The following is a 17766-nucleotide window of genomic DNA, read 5'->3' as shown; positions in this document are numbered from 1 at the left end:
ACCCAGGAGCCCCAAGGTGATTTTAATCTTAAGAGGTTTAGGGATAGGCATTAGAGAAGGGATCCTCTCAAATTCTGCCACCTGGCATGCAGAATTAAGAACACATGTTCATAGATCCACTTTTCTAAAGAAGGTCCCCATATAGTGGTCATCAGATTCTCCAGGGGGGATAAGACTAAAGAAAAGTAGAGAGAGTGGAAGAGCCTGGGCCAAGGTCACATTGTGAGTCACAGCAGACCTGAGACTACCACTTGTGTCCTAGATTCTTAGTCACTGCCCTACACTTTCTCTCCATGAGAAAGGCCATTTTCTTCAGTGCACCAATGTACCAGATTGGTTCACTAAACCAATGCACCAGATGGGCCCAGTCAGTAGGAATACCATGTTTCCAACAGGGGGAGGCTCTGCCCATGGACACTGACAGAGAAAAACGAGGGAAGACCACGGAACTGCACAAGAACCAGTCACTCCTAAACTGTACCCAAGGGTCCCCAAGGAAGATGAAGGCCACAGACCCATGATCTCCAGAACTTAAAAACATTTCTAGTAAGACGCACTCTGTTCTTTGGTACAGACTGTTGATGCAGGTCATGCTCAAGTCTTGTGTAGGTTTCCACAGACTCCACTGGACACCACGCTAGTCGGAAGAGTCAGCTCCCGAAGCAAATGACAGATCGAACACAACAGCAAAGTATGAAAATTAATTGAGATATTTAATAGACAGTGCAAACCATAATTTCATCTGAATATAAATGTATGCACATGTTTCCAATGAGTTATCTATCAGTTATCACAAACAGCAACAAGGACCTTAGAGCTATGTTAGAAAAATGTATAGCTGGGGTTTAACTCTACAATCTCACTTGCTCTCAAGAGAACACCATCCATTTCAAATCAGTGTCACAAACTCCAAAAGACCAGGGGAACAGGAGTGAGGGGTAGGCAGAGTGGTAAACACAGGGGCCAGTACACAGGAGATGGACAGAAATACAGTTCTCAAGGAAACCAAAGTCAGATGCATTATTACAGCTAAGGACAAGGAAAAGCCTATGGCTTTTAAAAAACTTTTCTGCCAGTACCATACAAGTCTTACAAAGAAAGGTGCGACAAGTCAACTGACTTAAAAGGACAGAGGCTACATTTTCAGATCATTTCAACTGCAAACGGTCGACCCTTTCCATTGAGGTTCAGCAGTGGAGTTAGCGTAGTCCAGAAGCTCAATGTTGGATTTGCAAATACAGTTTATTTTACAGAAATTCAACATTATAAACAGCAGGCACCTCCCACCCCACCCGCCAGCCCCCCTCCCCCCTCCCTGTCCCGCTGGGTGCAGACCATGCTATGCAGAGAGTGAGCAGTGATGCGGCCCTAAGGCTTTGGAGGGAGACTCAGGAGCGATGGAACCTGCCTGCACCATGTCCTGCCTGCCCCGCACGCGCACACGCCTGCCCGCTGCACAGGCCACCAGAGTCTGTCTGGGCCCAGCCCGCACTGGACCAGTTACATGGATCCAGCCCAATTCTCCAATTCCTTCATATCATCCTCTTCCTCTTCCTTCTTCTTGGCTGTGTGAAGAGAGAAAAGGCTATTTAGGAGGGCTGGTTACAATGCTCTCAACACATTCTGGCTGGGTGCAAGGGCAGGGCTGTTTTAGAGACATGATGTAGCACAACCCTGGCACCCAGCCTCATCGCCAGGCTATCAGCAGACATTTTCTGTGCCTGAAAGCTGCAACATAAAACTCCAGATAACAGGCACACGTTCCTGGCACCGCCCCCCCCCCTCCACCAGCATTGGGGCCAGGCAAAACAAGGATTCTACACTGAGAGTCCATCAGAATTCATCCCAGAGCATTCAAGAAGGGGGAAATCAGGAAGAACCCCAGAGGAGATCTAATCCTTGCCAGCAATCCCCCTCCACCTCAGGTGGCTTGAACCACCTCTCCACACCCACAGGTGCCCCTTAAACAGTTTGGACCCCCTTTGCCTGAACCCACCACCATGCTGCTGACTCAACTTAAGGGGCCATTTCTTCTGGATACATGGGAGGGTAAGAGGACTATAGCCTCGTTACACTGCTCCCCAGGCTCTCTCCATGCCAAGTCAAACTTCTGTACCTTTTCTAGAAGTCTGATGTGGAATACTTCTACCCACCCAAGGTGAAATAATGGAAGAGGGAGGGGGAAGAAGGAGCAGGCAGAAAGAAATGAAGGTTTTACAGAACCATGTCTCTAAAAGCCAAAGATATTTCCTTCCCACAGTGGCTGCCTCTGAGGCCCCAAGTTTTTGCAGATGTGCACAGCAGAGGATATTAGACAGGAACCAACAGCTGTCCTGGAATTAAACTCTCACACCTTCTCCCAGTGCCTAGAACTTTCTTTTGTTTCGTGACATAGGAAAAATCATTCTGGAAGAGTGGTTCTCAACTGGGGGTGATCCCCCCACACCCTGCAGGGGACATCTGCCAGTATTTGGAGACATTTTTGGTTGTCACAACCTGGCGATGACAGAGCCCAGGGGTGCTGTGTAAACATCTGTAATACATAAAACCCCCCTCCCCCAACTCAAAGAATTACCTGGCTGTGTCAACAGTGCCGAGGTTAAGAAACCCTGTTCTATAGAGAAACTAGGAAAAGACCGGCGATGATGTCTCCGTGGCCATCACAACAGATCTTCTGTGATTCTCAATCCTAGGCAAACTCAGGACCCAAACTGAGGCCAACTAACCTCAAGATTACCCACCACAGGGCACTAGGGGGATGTCATGACTGGGTAAGAAGTACTCACTGGGTTTTGATGGTAAGGTTATAGAGGGAACATTTGGTAGAGGGACTGTTTCGGGTCCACTGATTTCCAGCAAATTCTTGTCTAGTTCCTCCTGTTCTAGTTCTTCTAATTCTGCCATGAGCTCATCCTGGCAAAGGAAACACAACAGTGAGAGAGATGTCCCTGGGACTCCTACCCCCTGCAGCAGTCCCTCTTTCTTGATGACCCAGAGGACACACACCCCTTCTAGGAAGGTCAGAAGGGAGATGATCTCCAGGTCCATACTCTGACTCAAACCTTAAACATGGTTCTACTGGTGAACATAATACCCTATCAAGCAGTTACAGAATCTATATCCAGTGTCCTGCACTAGCTGTCAGCATTTTGAGAGAAGGGACTGCATCTTTTCATTCCTCTTTATCTCAGAACTGGGTACACTCAGTGAATGTTCAGGAATATTTGCTGAATTGAAATTAACTTGACTAGTCCATCAAATTTCAGTCTGAAAACATGAAGACCCTGGTGCTGGGAGTCAAGTCTAAGAGCCACAGGCTGTTTTTTCAGCTATAATGGGAATCAGATAGCACAAAGAATTAGGTTCAGGCGGGAGGACCTGACCTTCAGCAGACTCAAATCTAACACAGAATGAAATCTCTTCAACAGGGCCTGCTGTATTTTTAAATCCTAAGAGACTGAAGATCCCAATTGCTACAGCAGAAACTGGTAGGTGGCCAAGTTCCAGATGGATCCCTCAGGGGTCAGATATAAATGCTCCTTCCTTGGCTTCACCTTTACCTCAAATCAGAGTTGCCCAAGGGAAAATCCTGTAACCTTCTACAAGGAACAGTCATCTCAGCTGCCCCAGCTCTGAACCCAGGGTCCCCCATGAAATGTGCAAGGTAATTACTGAAACCAATTATTGACCTGAAGCCTGCTGAGGGGTCCCTATGAAGGTCCCTTTACTCAACCTAAACTTTTATCCCAAAGAGTGAATTGAAAGCCATTTCTCAAAATCCAGAATTAGGGAGAGTTAATACCATCATCTATTTATGTCCAAGAATCTGGAGGAATGAGAACTGGTGATTTCCAAACCACATACACCATGCTGGAGAGACTTCAACAGCACATCAAAGGGCGGCCTGGGTGACATTTGTGAAGCTTATGTGAACTGCATGAAACCACTCACCTCATCAAACTCTTCTCCAAATCCTACAGGTTTTGAAATAGCTGTTGAAATCTCCTCTGCAAGTTCTTGCTGGTCAGCAATGTCCTGCATTAATTCATCAACTTTATCGATGTCCCTTTAAATGAAATGGACAGATGCCATATTGGACAGTCTTTGTAAAGAGGGTCTATGAGGCAGGAACAGAAACCCCACTGCACACAATCTGCTTCCCATTCTATCCCCTGTAATTATTCCCTTTGAGGAATTACTTGTTTGTCTTTATTATCTTTCTCCCCCTTTTAAAAGAGAATCACAGAATCAAGAGGATGGAAGTGTTCTTAGACATCATCTAGTCCAACACCCTAAAGAAATAAGGCTTAGCAAAGTTAGATGCCACATTCATGATCTCTCATGTAAGCTAGTAATAAACATGTCAAATGAGACTACAGGACTTTAACTCCTGGGCCAATAGCTCTTCTTCAGGTCAAGGACAACTCTGTAACTCTATACAGGGAGAGATAAAATCACAAATCACAAAATACAGCTGTGCCAGTTGATAGGTCCTTCCCTTCTACTCAAATCCACTTATGGCTCCTCCAGTAGGCCCCAAAAGAAAGGCAAACATGCAGTATTACTTTCTATGCACTGTCAATCTTACAAACATACAATTAATCAGTATAATACACACACATATATTTCAAAGCATGCACAGTGGTTTATTGAGATGTGCCCTGTGCTAGGCATCTTGGAGAACACAGAAATGGAGCAGACGTGGACCTAACTTAGGAAGCTCAGCCCAATGAACACCTACCCTCAGGTAATACCTCACTTATTTAAAGGCTACTTTTCCTGCAACCCCACATTTCCAGAGCAGATATCAGCGAACTTTTCCTCTAAAGGACCAAATAGGAAATATCTTAGAAATTGTGGGCCATACAAACTGTCATGAACACTTCACCCTGCTATGTAGCACAAAAGCAGCCATTGACAATATGTAAATTAATGGGCATGACTGTGTATCCATAAAACTTTACTTACTAAATAGGTGGTAGGCCCACAGGCAACATTCTGCCAATCCCTGACATGGCTGAGTACCCCCCAAGGAAGTAAAAAAAGGACTTTATTTATTTATTTATTTTTAAAGATTTTATTTATTTATTTGACAGAGAGATAGACAGAAGAGCACAAGCAGAGGGAGTGGCAGAGGGAGAGGGAGAAGCAGGCTCTGCACTGAGCAGGGAACCCGATGCGGGACTCGATCCCAGGACCCTGAGATCATGACCTGAGCCAAAGGCAGACGCTTAACCATCTGAGCCACCCAGGCGCCCAAAAAAAGGACTTTAAACACTCCCCAAATATATGCGGCCAAGTCCAAGCACTACAACAAATGCAGAATTTGTTCATGGGAGAGGCCCTCATTTGGCACTTAGTGTTACCCTGGCCTTTAATTACAACCATAACAAGTTTGGTTATCTAGTTTCCTAGGCCACTGTACATGAGAAGTAGCCACATAAGGGAAGGATCGCTGAGGTCAGAAACACTGTTTTGAAAGGTTTTTTTTGTTTGTTTGTTTTTTAAGTAATCTACACCCAACTTAGGGCTCAAACTCACAACCCCGAGATCAAGAGTCACATGCTCTACTGATTGAGCCAGCCAGGCACCCCAAGAACATTGTTAATATGACAGCCAAAGACTGAGAGCAAGAGGGGAGCCAGAAAATTCCATCAAAAGCAGATTTAAGAACAGAGAGATCCGAAGCCCTTTCAGGACCCTGACAGCATCAGGAAGAAGACATGAACACTGACTCTAACCCCAGTTCCATCCAAGCTCATCCATAACCCAGAGCAAGTCACCTCTCCTCTTTGGGACACAGCTTCCCCACCCTGATAATCAGAGGCCTGGGTGAAAGAACTTTCTAAGGACCTTTCTAGCTAGAAACTCTGCTCATCACTCAGAAATACTGTTTCATTCCATGAAATCTTCTTTTTTTTTAAGTGATCTGAGATCAAGACCTGAGCTGAGATCAAGACCTGAGCTGAGATCAAGACCTGAGCTGAGATCAAGAGTTGGACGTTTAACCAACGGAGCCACCCAGGCACCCTGAGATCTGTTTCTTTAGGCAATAGGGTATAAAATCCATTCTAAAAGGAGTTCCCAGAGGTGCCTGGGTGGCTCAGTTGTTGGGCGTCTGCCTTCGGCTCAGGTCATGATCCCAAAGTCCTGGGATCGAGCCCCCGCATCGGGCTCCCTGCTCCGCGGGAAGCCTGTTTCTCCCTCTCCCACCAGCCCCCCGCTTGTGTTCTCTCTCTTGCTGTGTCTCTCTCTGTCAAATAAATAAAATATTTTTAAAAAATAAAATAAATAAAAGGAGTTCCAAAAAAGAACGCAAATTAAAACGAACTCAGGTTTTGAATGTCAAAGGGTCGCCCAAGGCCATGTCCTGGGACTGAGGCCCTGCCACACAGGTGCCCCCCCCCCGCCCAGTGGGTATCCACATACATGTTGTCGTGGGCAGCCTTCATGGCCTTAGCAGCATAGCCCATGTTCTTGAGCACCTCAGTGTTGGTATTGGCGTTCTCCAGGGCCTCCCGCTGAAACTCGATGGTTGACAGTGTGCCGTCGATCTGCGCTAACTGTTTTTCATACCTCTTCTTGCGCTTCAGGGCCTGGAGGGCCGCTGCATGGGGGAGAAAACAGTTTCAGAGAGCCTGACACCAGAATATCCTAGAGTTCACTTGAGTCTTCGCCCTAATTGTAATAAATGTACCTCAGTTGTTGCTTCCATTATAACACAGGGTTAATAATCTCTTCTATGCAAAGAACACATTCAATTTTCTAAGAAAACTATACAAAATTCGCATAGTTCAAAGTGCAGCAAAGCACACAAGCTGAAGTTCATACTGTGTAACCACACCCCCACAAATCAAAGCATGGAGAGGCACCGAGACAGAGAATGTGTTTTGAGACCATGCTGCTTTAGGTTCAAATCCCAGCTCACAGATTTAGGTGAGCTACTTAGCTTCCCTGATAGATTCATTGTGAGGAATAAGTGAGAGAATATAAACACCTAACACAACTTAAACATAGTGGACACCAAAAAACAGCACCTCTAATTATTATAAAGCAGCTTTAAAGTATCATTTTATGCCAACTAAATTATAAAAACAATAAATAATAATGATACTAAATACTGGATAAGTTAGGGTTAAAATGCTCTCTCACACATAGCTGACAACTGTAAGTTGATACACTGATTCTGAAAAGCAACATGGCAACACACAGCAACAGCTATAATGATGTCCCTGCCCTATGACCCAGTAATTTCCTTCTGGAAATGTATTCAACAAAAGCAAAAATCCTCATTTCTAAAGATGGTTACTGTAGCATTCTCTATCATAGAAAACACAACACAACTAAAATAAAGACAGAATTCCCTGCCAGGGACAAATCTAGAGTCCGACCATTTGGTCAAGTCAATGTCATCATCCATCTATGCTTCCTGGATCATCTTGTTCTTAGATCCAGTCAGGACAAGCAATTTGACCAAGGTGAATCTGTGGCAGAGCAGGAGCCAAAAGCACATCTCCCTACTCACAACCCAAGGTGCCTTCCCCTTACCATCTCAACTCCCCTCTTTGCACCTGAAGGTATCTTTAGTACACACCTTAGATGGGCATCAAAGCCAGAACGAATGGGCCCCTACCTTGGCCTGGATAGCACTAGTCTTAGCACCCTTCTTAGCAGATGAGGAAACAGGTTCAGAGAGGTTACATAATTCAGGTCATCAGGTGGTAAATGGCAGAAGGGATTAAGCCAAGGGTGGAACCCCAGAGCATGGGCTCTGCCATTAGTAACTGTTATGTCTTCCACTTAATGAAAAAGGCAGGATCCTGCCCTGGAGGGGTCATCCAGTCCAGTGAGGAGTGTCAAGGAGACTGTGGGAACACGGAAGATGGAGTGCAAATCCATGTCATTCCTTTGCTTAAAAACCCTCAACAGCTCCCTGTACCCACACGACACAGCCTCCACGTGGTTTGATATGGCCTGTAAGATCCTGCAAGGGACTGGGGTTGTCCCCACAGGCTGGGTTCTGGGATACCTTTGCCACTGACTATCATGGCAGAGGGAAGTTACCTGGTATATAAGTGCTCAGGGCCTGGCGTTGCTTCCTTGTGCCTTCCTTGGTGCTGTGTTGCCTTTCCACAGAAACGAACTCAGATTTTTTTTTTTTTTTAAAGATTTTATTTGACACAGAGAGAGAGAGCACAAGCAGGCAGAGCAGCAGGCAGAGGGAGAAGCAGGTTCCCCACTGAGCAGGGAGCCCGATGCGGGGCTCGATCCCAGGACCCCGGGATCATGACCTGAGCCGAATGCAGACGCTTAACAACTTAGGCACCCAGGCGCCCCAAACTCGGACATATCCTAATCAACAAATGAGTCTCAAGTTTTCTCAGGCCAATGTCCCACAGATGCCTCTTTCCCAGGTCCACCTCAGCCATCCCCACCACCCATGGCATAGCCCAGCCTATAAAAACTTGTCTGCCATGTTCATGAGTAAAGTGAACAAGGGGTCTTGACTGCCTACTGTGTAGTAAGCAAGCTGTGGCAGTCCCATCCACTTTCTCATTTAATCTTCCTTACCCAGTCGTGGGGCAGAGATCCCAGATCTATTACTAACAAAGAGACTGGTGATCAGAAAGGGGAAGTGGCCCACCCAAGTCATACTGCTGTATGTGGAGAGGGGAGGGCTCAACCACTGGTCTGTGTAAACCCTCAAGTCTCTGCTCTTCCCACACAGGCTCAGAATGATGGCAAGTGACACTGGAACAGTTCTCAAGAATGAACAAGGAGATGACACACCTGCCTTGCTTTTCAGTGTCCTGAGTGTAGCATGAGCTTTGATTTTATATAGTCAGCTACATTCTGATTTTTGTCTTTTTCTTCTTTTTCTTCAAATTTTGTTCTTGGTTTGTTTGTTTTTCCTCCCAAACCCTTGCGTAGAGGGCTGACTTTCAATAAATCACAGAGAGGGAGCTGCTCTGCTTTGTATGAAACCCCAACCCAGAAGCAGGGTGTTCATGAATGGTTTAGCACCAGTTTCCCCATACAATCTGATTTTTTTTTAAAGAGTTTATTTATTTATTTGACAGACACAACCAGAGAAGGAACACAAGCCGGGTAGGGAGTGGGAGAGGGAGAAGCAGGCTCCCCGTGGAGCAGTGAGCCCGATACGGGGCTCGATCCCAGGAGCTTGATCCCAGGACCCTAAGATCATGACCTGAACCGAAGGCAGACGCTTAACGACTGCGCCCCTCCATTCTGATTTTTTTTTTTTTAATTTTTATTTATTTATTTGACAGAGAGAGAGAGACAGTGAGAGCAGGAACACAAGCAGGGGGAGGGGAGAGGGAGAAGCAGGCTTCCCGCCGAGCAGGGAGCCCGATGTGGGACTCGATCCCAGGACCCTGGGATCATGACCTGAGCCCAAGGCAGACGCTTAACGACTGAGCCACCCAGGCACCCCTACATTCTGATTTTTAAAACCAAATTTATTCTTTCCCTATTAACATATTAGATTTAGAACTGCTTTAATTTTTTTCTCTAATACATTTTTTTTAAGGAAACATATCCTTTTTTTTTTTAAGATTTATTTTTGAGAGAGAGCGTGCGCATGTGCACAAGCACACAAGTGGGGGGGAAGGGCAGAGGGAGAAGCGGAGTCCCCACTGAGCAGGGGCTCGACCGAGGTGCCCTCCCTACGTTTTCAATTGGCAATGACTCCTTGTGTGCCAGTCTTACATTTCTCTGATCTCCACATTACTTCTAAAATTCCCCAAGCAGGGGCGCCTGTGTGGCTCAGTCCTTAAGCGTCTGCCTTCGGCTCAGGTCACGATCCCAGAGTACTGGGATCAAGCCCCGCATCGGGCTCCCTGCTCTGTGGGAAGCCTGCTTGCTTCTCCCTCTCCCACTCCCCCTGCTTGTGTTCCTGCTTGCGCTCGCTCGCTCTCTGTCAAATAAATAAATAAAATCTTTTTAAAAAATAAATAAAAATAAAATTCCCCAAGCAATAAATGATCTGGAAGCAAATACCCAAACGTATTAAGAGAAGGAAGCAAGTCCCCCCATGAATGAAATGTTTATATTATTCATGTTTACAGACCAATATCCAGCACAATGGCTGGTACACAATAAGTACTTCATATATATTAAACTGAATCTCTAATTTCATCTGTATTTTAAGTTTTTCATGTATTTTATGCAGGGTTCCTCATGTGTGGTACACCCATATTTTATCTCCTGTGTCCCTGTGACTCAAAGGAGAAATGATAATGTCTCATTGAAACACTAGCTAAAACAATCATTTGATAGGATTCTTTCCCTGCATCCCTCCTGGCCCATAAAACAGCAACTTTTGTAAGCACTTGCCCTTCCCTCAATCCTCACCATAAGGTGTGCTCTTGGAGAGGAAGAAAAGGGCCTGAACAGACAGCCTGGCCCTCTAGGGCTTCCCCTCCTGCCTGCAGGGTTCACAAAGTCTTCCTCTCCATGTAGTGAACTCTCCAGGATGGTACCTGGCAGGGACAGCTGATTTATTTACCCCAATCTAACTCCTGTGTGTATTTCTCAACTAGTTAAGAACTCCAAAGAGAAAGTGTACACTATTCATTTTCTCCCTTCATATGTGGTTCATGAGTGATCTTTTTTTTTCCCCAAAAAAATATTTATTTATTTATTTGGGGGGGGGAGGGGCAAAGGGCAAGGGAGAGAAAGTCTCAAGCAGACTCCTCATGGAGCGTGGGGTCCAAAGCAGGGCTTGATCTCATGACCCCGAGATCAGGACCTGAGCTGAAACCAAGAGTCGGCACTTAACTGTGCCATCCAGGCACCCCTAATATAATATTGAAATTAGGGGCGCCTGGGTGGCTCAGTGGTTAAGCATTTGACTCTTGGCTTTGGCTCAGGTCGGGATCTCAGGGTTGTGGGATTGAGTCCTGTGTCAGGCTCTGCGCTGAGCGTGGAGCCTGCTTGGGATTCTCTCTCTCCCTCTGCCTCTGCCCCTCCTCCTGCTTGTGCACTCACTCTCTTGGAATAAATAAAATCTTAAAAAAAAAAAAATTAGACATGAGATCACCATTTGGGCTCTAAGAGTATGTGTAAACTTAAATATTCATAGTACTTGAACCACTCTATACTTTAGAAACGTGTGGCAGAGCGGTAAAGTATAACTTAGGGCAAACTAAAGGAGTAAAATGCCTCTCTTCCTGCATACTGTTACACTTAAAGTAAAATATCATCCATCCCAACCCTATTTCTGACCACAGGAATCTACTTCTATATGTAGCCAAAGTTTAAAGGGCCAAGCCCAATGTTTTACATAAATATATGCTGGCTCTTAGTGTCTTGCCTTTTACATCTCCAAATTCCAGATGGTTGGGTTTAAAAAAACAAGTACTGGGTTCTTATTATAAGAAAAAAAACCTGTAACTGTGTGAGGTGATAGATGTTAACTAAATTTATCATGGTAATCATTTCACAATACATACATACATCAAATCATTACACTGTATAGCTAAAACTAATACAATGTTATGTCAATTATATCTCAATAAAACTGGGGGGGAAATGAAAAAAATAAAAACAAGTACGGGGTTACAAGGAGTTCATAAACCAAATATTCAAAGAGGTATCCAAAAAAATCCCTTTCCTGTCAAAGAACCTCAGTGTCATTCATAAACACAGTGGCTTTAACAGTTGAAATCTAACTCAGGCCAACAGAAGTTAAAGAGTTTGCTTTTAGATGGAAAAAAATAGTCCTTGGAATCTCCATATTTAATTATGCCTCTGCCGGTTCCAAGAGAGTAATTACAGCAGCAATTACAGAATCTAATAACCAGCTTTATTGGCTCTGAAAGCTGAAGCAAAAACATCTCCAACCATGTTGAAATAAACATTGGTCTCCAGACAGTCGCTTCATTAGACACTCTAAACAGCTATCTGGAGGAAAAATACAAAAGAGATAACCTATGAAAGAGAGACCAGTTGAAAAGACATTCACCCAAGACTAAACTCCTTCTGCAAGGAACCTGTTAGTGACTGTACAGAAACCATTTTCAGAGAACACATCAGTTCAATACAACTAGATAGGATGCTCCTTTCTCTTAGGCAAAGGCAGACTTGACTTCTCTTTGAAGAGTTGCTGAGAGGGGCAAGTTTGCCTGCCCTGGTCTGGGGGCATTCAGTATAGGAGCCACGAACTTAGGGCATCTCAAAAGATGCTAAAAAGTCGTAACTGTACACTCATGACTAGTACAGAGAGATTTTGGCACTGGTGGGAAGGAGGGCTCAGTAATATCCTCTCATTGAATGAATGAATGATGGTGTCCTTTCAAAGACCCAAGATTCTACATCTGAGTTCATCTAGCTGAAGATACAAGGACTAGGAGGGAAGGAGGAGAGTGCCGTTCTTTCCCACTCTCAGCACACAGCAAACACAAACACACTCCAGAGGACACTTACACACAAATGCAACACTAAGTGGGAATTCTGAAGAACCAGCAGCCTGGTCATGGTGGGGACTACTGGGAGGCATGCAGCTGAGTGAAAGTGAGGGAGCCCTGCTTTGCCTGCATCTAGCAATCAATCAGACGTTCCTGTTCATCACGCCCATGAATAAACCTCAGATGTTCAGGGTACCCTCAGAGCCAGGAGAACCACATCTGGCCTTCAAGCCACTAGTCATTGTGCTGGGGTCACCTGTCATCTGTCTCGTGAACATGGGCAAGAAAAGACCCAAAGTCAAAACAACCAAGTTAATCACCAATGTCAAAGAAAGCCATTGTCCTACAGGGACAGTTAGTAAGCATCCCTGCGCAACATGGCATCAAATGTCCTGCCAGATCCTGACTAAATGAGTTACAATTCTGGCATCAAAGGGGGAGGGGTGCACATTTGAGCTATTCTCAGAGAACCTGAAGTCCGACCTGTCTCATTAGGTGACTGAGGAAAAATGATGCCCAGAAAAGGTGACACATCACATAGGGAGTTAGAGAAAGAATCAGTACTAGAACCCAGGTCTACAGCCAGGGCTCTTTCCACCACCTCAACTCTCTTATCTCCAAATTAAGTTGCTACAAATAAATCAGCAGTTCCCCCACCATAAGGAAACTAGTCTCCTAATGCTCTTTCATCCAATTTCCAAACTCTGCCCTTTGCAAACCCCATTTAAAAGCTCATGCTGAGGGCGCCTGGGTGGCTCAATCGTTAAGCGTCTGCCTTCGGTTCGGGTCATGATCCCAGAGTCCTGGGATTGAGCCCCGCATCGGGCTCCCTGCTCAGTGGGAAGCCTGCTTCTCCCTCTCCCACTCCCCCTGCTTGTGTTCCCTCTCTCGCTGTATCTCTGTCAAATAAATAAATAAAATCTTAAAAAAAAAAAAAAATATTAAAAGCTCATGCTGACACATGAAAGAACCCGAAAGCTACAAATATTCTCTCCGAAGTCCCCAGTTAGAAGAAAAAGAAAAAAGAATGGAAAAAAGGTCCAGCATCTGCCTGGTTCCAGAATACTTTCCCTAAATGGGTACTGTTGATCCTGTCCACAGTTTCAGAAGATGGGGTCGGGGCTGGGCTCTCGTTTCTCTACCCTGTATAGAAGTGGCACGGGGCGCCTGGGTGGCTCAGTTAGCTAAGTGTCCGACTCTTGGTTTCAGCTCAGGTCCTGATCCCAGGGTGGTGGGATTGAGCCCTGAGTCAGGCTCTGTACTCAAGTGTGGAGTCTGCCTGAGATTCTCTCTCTTCCTCTGTTCCTCACGCTCATGCTCTCTCTCTCTAAAATAGATAAATAAATCTTAAAAAAAAAAAAAAAACAAAGTGGCAGGAATAGCATGGATCTACAGGAGCTACAGAAAGGTCTCAGAAACCCAAATATGCCTTTAAGCCCAGACAGGGGCTGTTTTGTGTCCATCCTCACTCTGTATCCTGAGGCTCACCTGCAGAAAAGAGGGCCTCATCCTGCAAAAGCCCTGGAACGCTGTATTTATGCCCACACAGCTGAAGAGTGCAGGCGAGAGGTGCAGACGGCATTTTTCAGAGCAGCCTCCTTCTCTGTGATGTATCTCCCTGTTCCCCTAATTTGCTCTCCATGGCCTGGAGCTAATGTGCTCCATTTAGAGATGGTAAAATAAGTACTTGTGTATGACCAGGCAAGTAGGGTCTGAAACCCTGCTGACTTCATCAGCAAACACACAGGGAGTACAGTACTCACTGCAAGGAAAAATTCTAGAGAGAAAGAAAGAAGCCCCTTATCTGTTTAATGGGGACAAATATGAAAGAAATAAGCCTCCCAATTAACAATCTAACATTATATCAAATTGCTCCCAATCATTTAAACAACACATAGAAAGTATGTTCTGCAAAGGTCAGATAAAGGCATGATAAGACACCTTTGAACAACCTTAGGAAATGCTGGGTCATGCCAAGTTAACACAGTCATTTAGGGAGTCCAGCTGTTCAGCTGTGAGTTTCAGTTCCACTATCAAGTAAACCCTGCGAAATTACTGAACCTCACTAATTCTCAGATAATACTACTCATCTCATAGAGTTATTGTGAGGATTAAAATGAGATATGTATGTGAAGCACCTGGCACAGGGCCAGAAAGGTCAAGTGCTCAGTAAATGTTGGTCACTGGTCTTATTATTAACTGCAGGACTTCTGAGAGCCTGTTTTATTTATTTATTTATTTATAAATATTTTATTTATTTATTTATTTATAAATATTTTATTTATTTATTTGACAGAGAGAGAGAGAGAGATAGCAAGGGCAGGAACACAAGCAGGGGGAATGGAGAGGGAGAAGCAGGCTTCCTGAGGAGCAGGGAGCCCGATGCGGGGCTCAATCCCAGGACCCCGGGACCATGACCTCAGCCGAAGGCAGCCGCTTAATAACTGAGCCACCCAGGTGCCCCTCAGAGCCTGTTTTGTTTTGTTTTGTTTTTTTTAAAGATTTTATTTATTTATTTGAGAGAGAGAGACAGAGAGAGAGAGCACATGAGACGGGGGAGGGTCAGAGGGAGAAGCAGACTCCCCGCTGAGCAGGGAGCCCGATGCGGGACTCCATCCCGGGACTCCAGGATCATGACCTGAGCCGAAGGCAGTCGCTTAACCGACTGAGCCACCCAGGCGCCCCAAGAGAGCCTGTTTTAATAGAAAGAGAACCACTACCATTACCACCACCATGCCCTCCTCCCCAAAAAGAGCTTGGGAAAAAAATAATTTAAAACCACCTTGATTACTCAGCCAACATAAGCTTCATCATCCTTTGTCTTGGCTGATGCGTACCAGCACCAGAGGAGAGAGAAAAGAACGTGGAGCTTGGTGTCTGAATCCTGGCTCTGCCTCTGGCCTGGGGTAAGTTATTTCACCTCTTCATCAAATGGAAAAATGGGAGTGATAGTGCTACCCCAAAGATGAATGAGAAAGATAATCTCTCTGAAAATACTCAATAAATGTGAGCTTTCTCTCCATCTTGCCCACTTCTTTAACCTTCTGCCTCTCTCTCCTTGCCTGTGTCTGATACTCTCTCTGGGGATCTCTGTATCTTCTTTTCCCTGTGCTGTTCCTCCCCCTAGCCCCCAGCCCCCTAGCCCAATGTGTCTCTCCAAGAAACAGTATACAGCTGTGGCACAGTGGAGAATATTATCATATAGAACAGCAGCTAACATAAGGAGCTTCTTGGGTAGCAGGCACCACGACTGGTGCTTTACATGTTCATCGGATCCTCCCAATAACCCTATAAAGTAAGTACTGTTATTGCCCCCATTAATAGATATAAAAATTGAGGCTCAAAGAGTTTATCACTTGCCCAAGTCATATGGTTAGACAGTAGGAGGCCTGGGATCAATGCCAAGCTGCCTATCTGCAAAGGGCGTATTCTTACTCCATGGAGGAACATCTACCCTGTACTGAGCAGGCAGCTGGCCCGCTTTTGCCTGAGTCTGGGGATCTGAGAGCCTCCCGTGCCTTCCCCACCCTCCACAAGCTAGCTAGCAGTCTGGCACCAAGGGCATCCATAGGCAGCTCAGTCTGCCCAGAAACACTTGACTGACTGGTAATCCATGAGGGTAGGCAGTAAAAGCCTTTGGCTGAAAACAAATTTTTCTTCCAGTGGATTTTAAATTGGTTAAAAGTGTATGTGATAAAATCCAACCATTTCATTAGCTCCTCTGCATGTAGGTTGACAATTCTACATAGTTGGGGAGACTATAATGAGTTGTTTTCTGTTTTAAAGGATATCTTCTTCCCTCATGCCTGCCCTGTACCTTCCCTAGGTCATAAGCTCCCCAAGAGTGGAATCTACATCTCTGTGCCCCTAATAGCACTGACATAACGAAAAGATTTCGGGGTACTCCATAATGCCCAACTTTGCCCTGTCATTTCTTCTGAGGCCAGTGGGCTCTGCCCTCTGTCCTCTCACCCCATAATGTCCTCTAGATCTTTTCCCAAGACCTAAATAACCTTCCCTCTATATTATAGAAGACCCAGGGACTACAGCTACAAGAACTTGGTTAAAGGTTCTCAAACTTCTGTCACTTGCCTACCTTTTTTTTTTTTCCTGTATTAACTCCTGTCGGGATGCCTAGAACTCTCTCTCTCTCTTTTTTTTTTTTTTTTTTAAGTAATCTCTACACCCAACATGGGGCCCACAACCCAAGATCAAGAGTCGCATGCTTTACCGACTGAGCTAGCCAGATGCCCCACGATGCCTAGAACTTTAAAACCAGAGTCCAGGGGCTTGTTTAAGTGACAGTGAGCCTAGGACCTCCCCTTGTGACAACATCTGAGAGAAAGTAGCACAGACCCAGAGTAAGCAGCAAATTGTTCCAGACCTAGCCAGTGGGAGTGGCCCAGGCCATAAGGAAGAAGAGAAAATGGCCAAGGGAAGTCAGGCCCACCCAGGGGAACAGTGCAAAGGCCTGTGTGGCTGCTTCCTCTTGTTCCTAAAAGGGCAGCTGATGGCTTTCCAGGGCTCTGCTGCAGCTGGGTTCAATTCGGGCAGGATGAAGAGGTGTTTCACTTCCCAGATACAGCAGGCAGCCAGGGAGTAGCTCTTGTGACAAGGGTAACTCAGGGCCAGATGGGGGAACTAGGATCCCAGGAAGGAAGGTCATCTGCCTTTAGTTATTGAGGGCCACAGTCAGACAGCCTGTGCTTTGGGATCCAAGGCCGAGGTTCAGAAGAATTTCATTTAAATAGCTATCAGAAACTAAATCTAAGCACCCATGCAACCCAAAGATATGTCTTAGTTGTTCCATGTCTTAATACATAAATTTGAATGTTACATATTTCACACAAAAAAATCCAGATTTTTGGCTTCCTTTTGATAATGCAAATTTTCTGGCAATAATCCAATGGAACTAAGTAGCAGCCATCCTTTTAGAAGGAGCACATACTCTCTAGTTCACCTCAGTGCCCACCACTGCCCACTCTTATATACATGGCCATGTTACTCATTTACATGTCCTGACCACTCTATAACACTAGACATTAATCTTAGATCTGGAGGAAACTGTTACGAATTATCTGGGACAATCCCTTGCCTTCAGGCAATTAAGGTTATTACCAATTTAAAGACAAGCAACCAAAGGTTCAACAACTTGCTCAAGGTTACAAAGTTAGAGGTAAGGGCCAAAGAAGAATCCAAGCCAGGTGCCCTGTGTCCTGGGACAGTGCTCTTTCCACTACTTTTTTTTTTTTTTAAGATTTTATTTATTTATTTGACAGAGAGACACAGCAAGAGAGGGAACAGAAGCAGGGGGAGTGGGAGAGGGAGAAGCAGGCCC

At 45.3% G+C, this 17766-nt stretch overlaps 1 protein-coding gene across 1 annotated transcript in view; it reads right to left on the bottom strand.

Annotated features, from left to right (window-relative positions):
- Positions 1 to 694: 694 nt before the first annotated feature.
- Positions 695 to 17766, bottom strand: part of CHMP4B (charged multivesicular body protein 4B) — a 52239-nt gene continuing 35167 nt past the window's right edge. Inside the window, exons 2-5 of the mRNA XM_045885619.3 lie at positions 6430 to 6607; positions 3952 to 4066; positions 2787 to 2913; positions 695 to 1565 (exon numbers count right to left, since the gene is read on the bottom strand). Of these exons, the coding sequence (XP_045741575.1) occupies positions 1501 to 1565; positions 2787 to 2913; positions 3952 to 4066; positions 6430 to 6607 (485 nt within the window). The 3' untranslated portion in view covers positions 695 to 1500. The remainder of the gene's footprint in view (positions 1566 to 2786; positions 2914 to 3951; positions 4067 to 6429; positions 6608 to 17766) is intronic.

This window comes from Mirounga angustirostris, unplaced genomic scaffold (genome assembly GCF_029215605.1).
Source record: "Mirounga angustirostris isolate CCGP_5_RB_7025 unplaced genomic scaffold, mMirAng1.0.hap1 SCAF_10, whole genome shotgun sequence".
NCBI classification, from domain to species: domain Eukaryota; kingdom Metazoa; phylum Chordata; class Mammalia; order Carnivora; family Phocidae; genus Mirounga; species Mirounga angustirostris.
The sequence above is the reverse complement of the archived record's forward strand: the minus strand, read 5'-3'. Positions and strand labels throughout refer to the sequence as shown.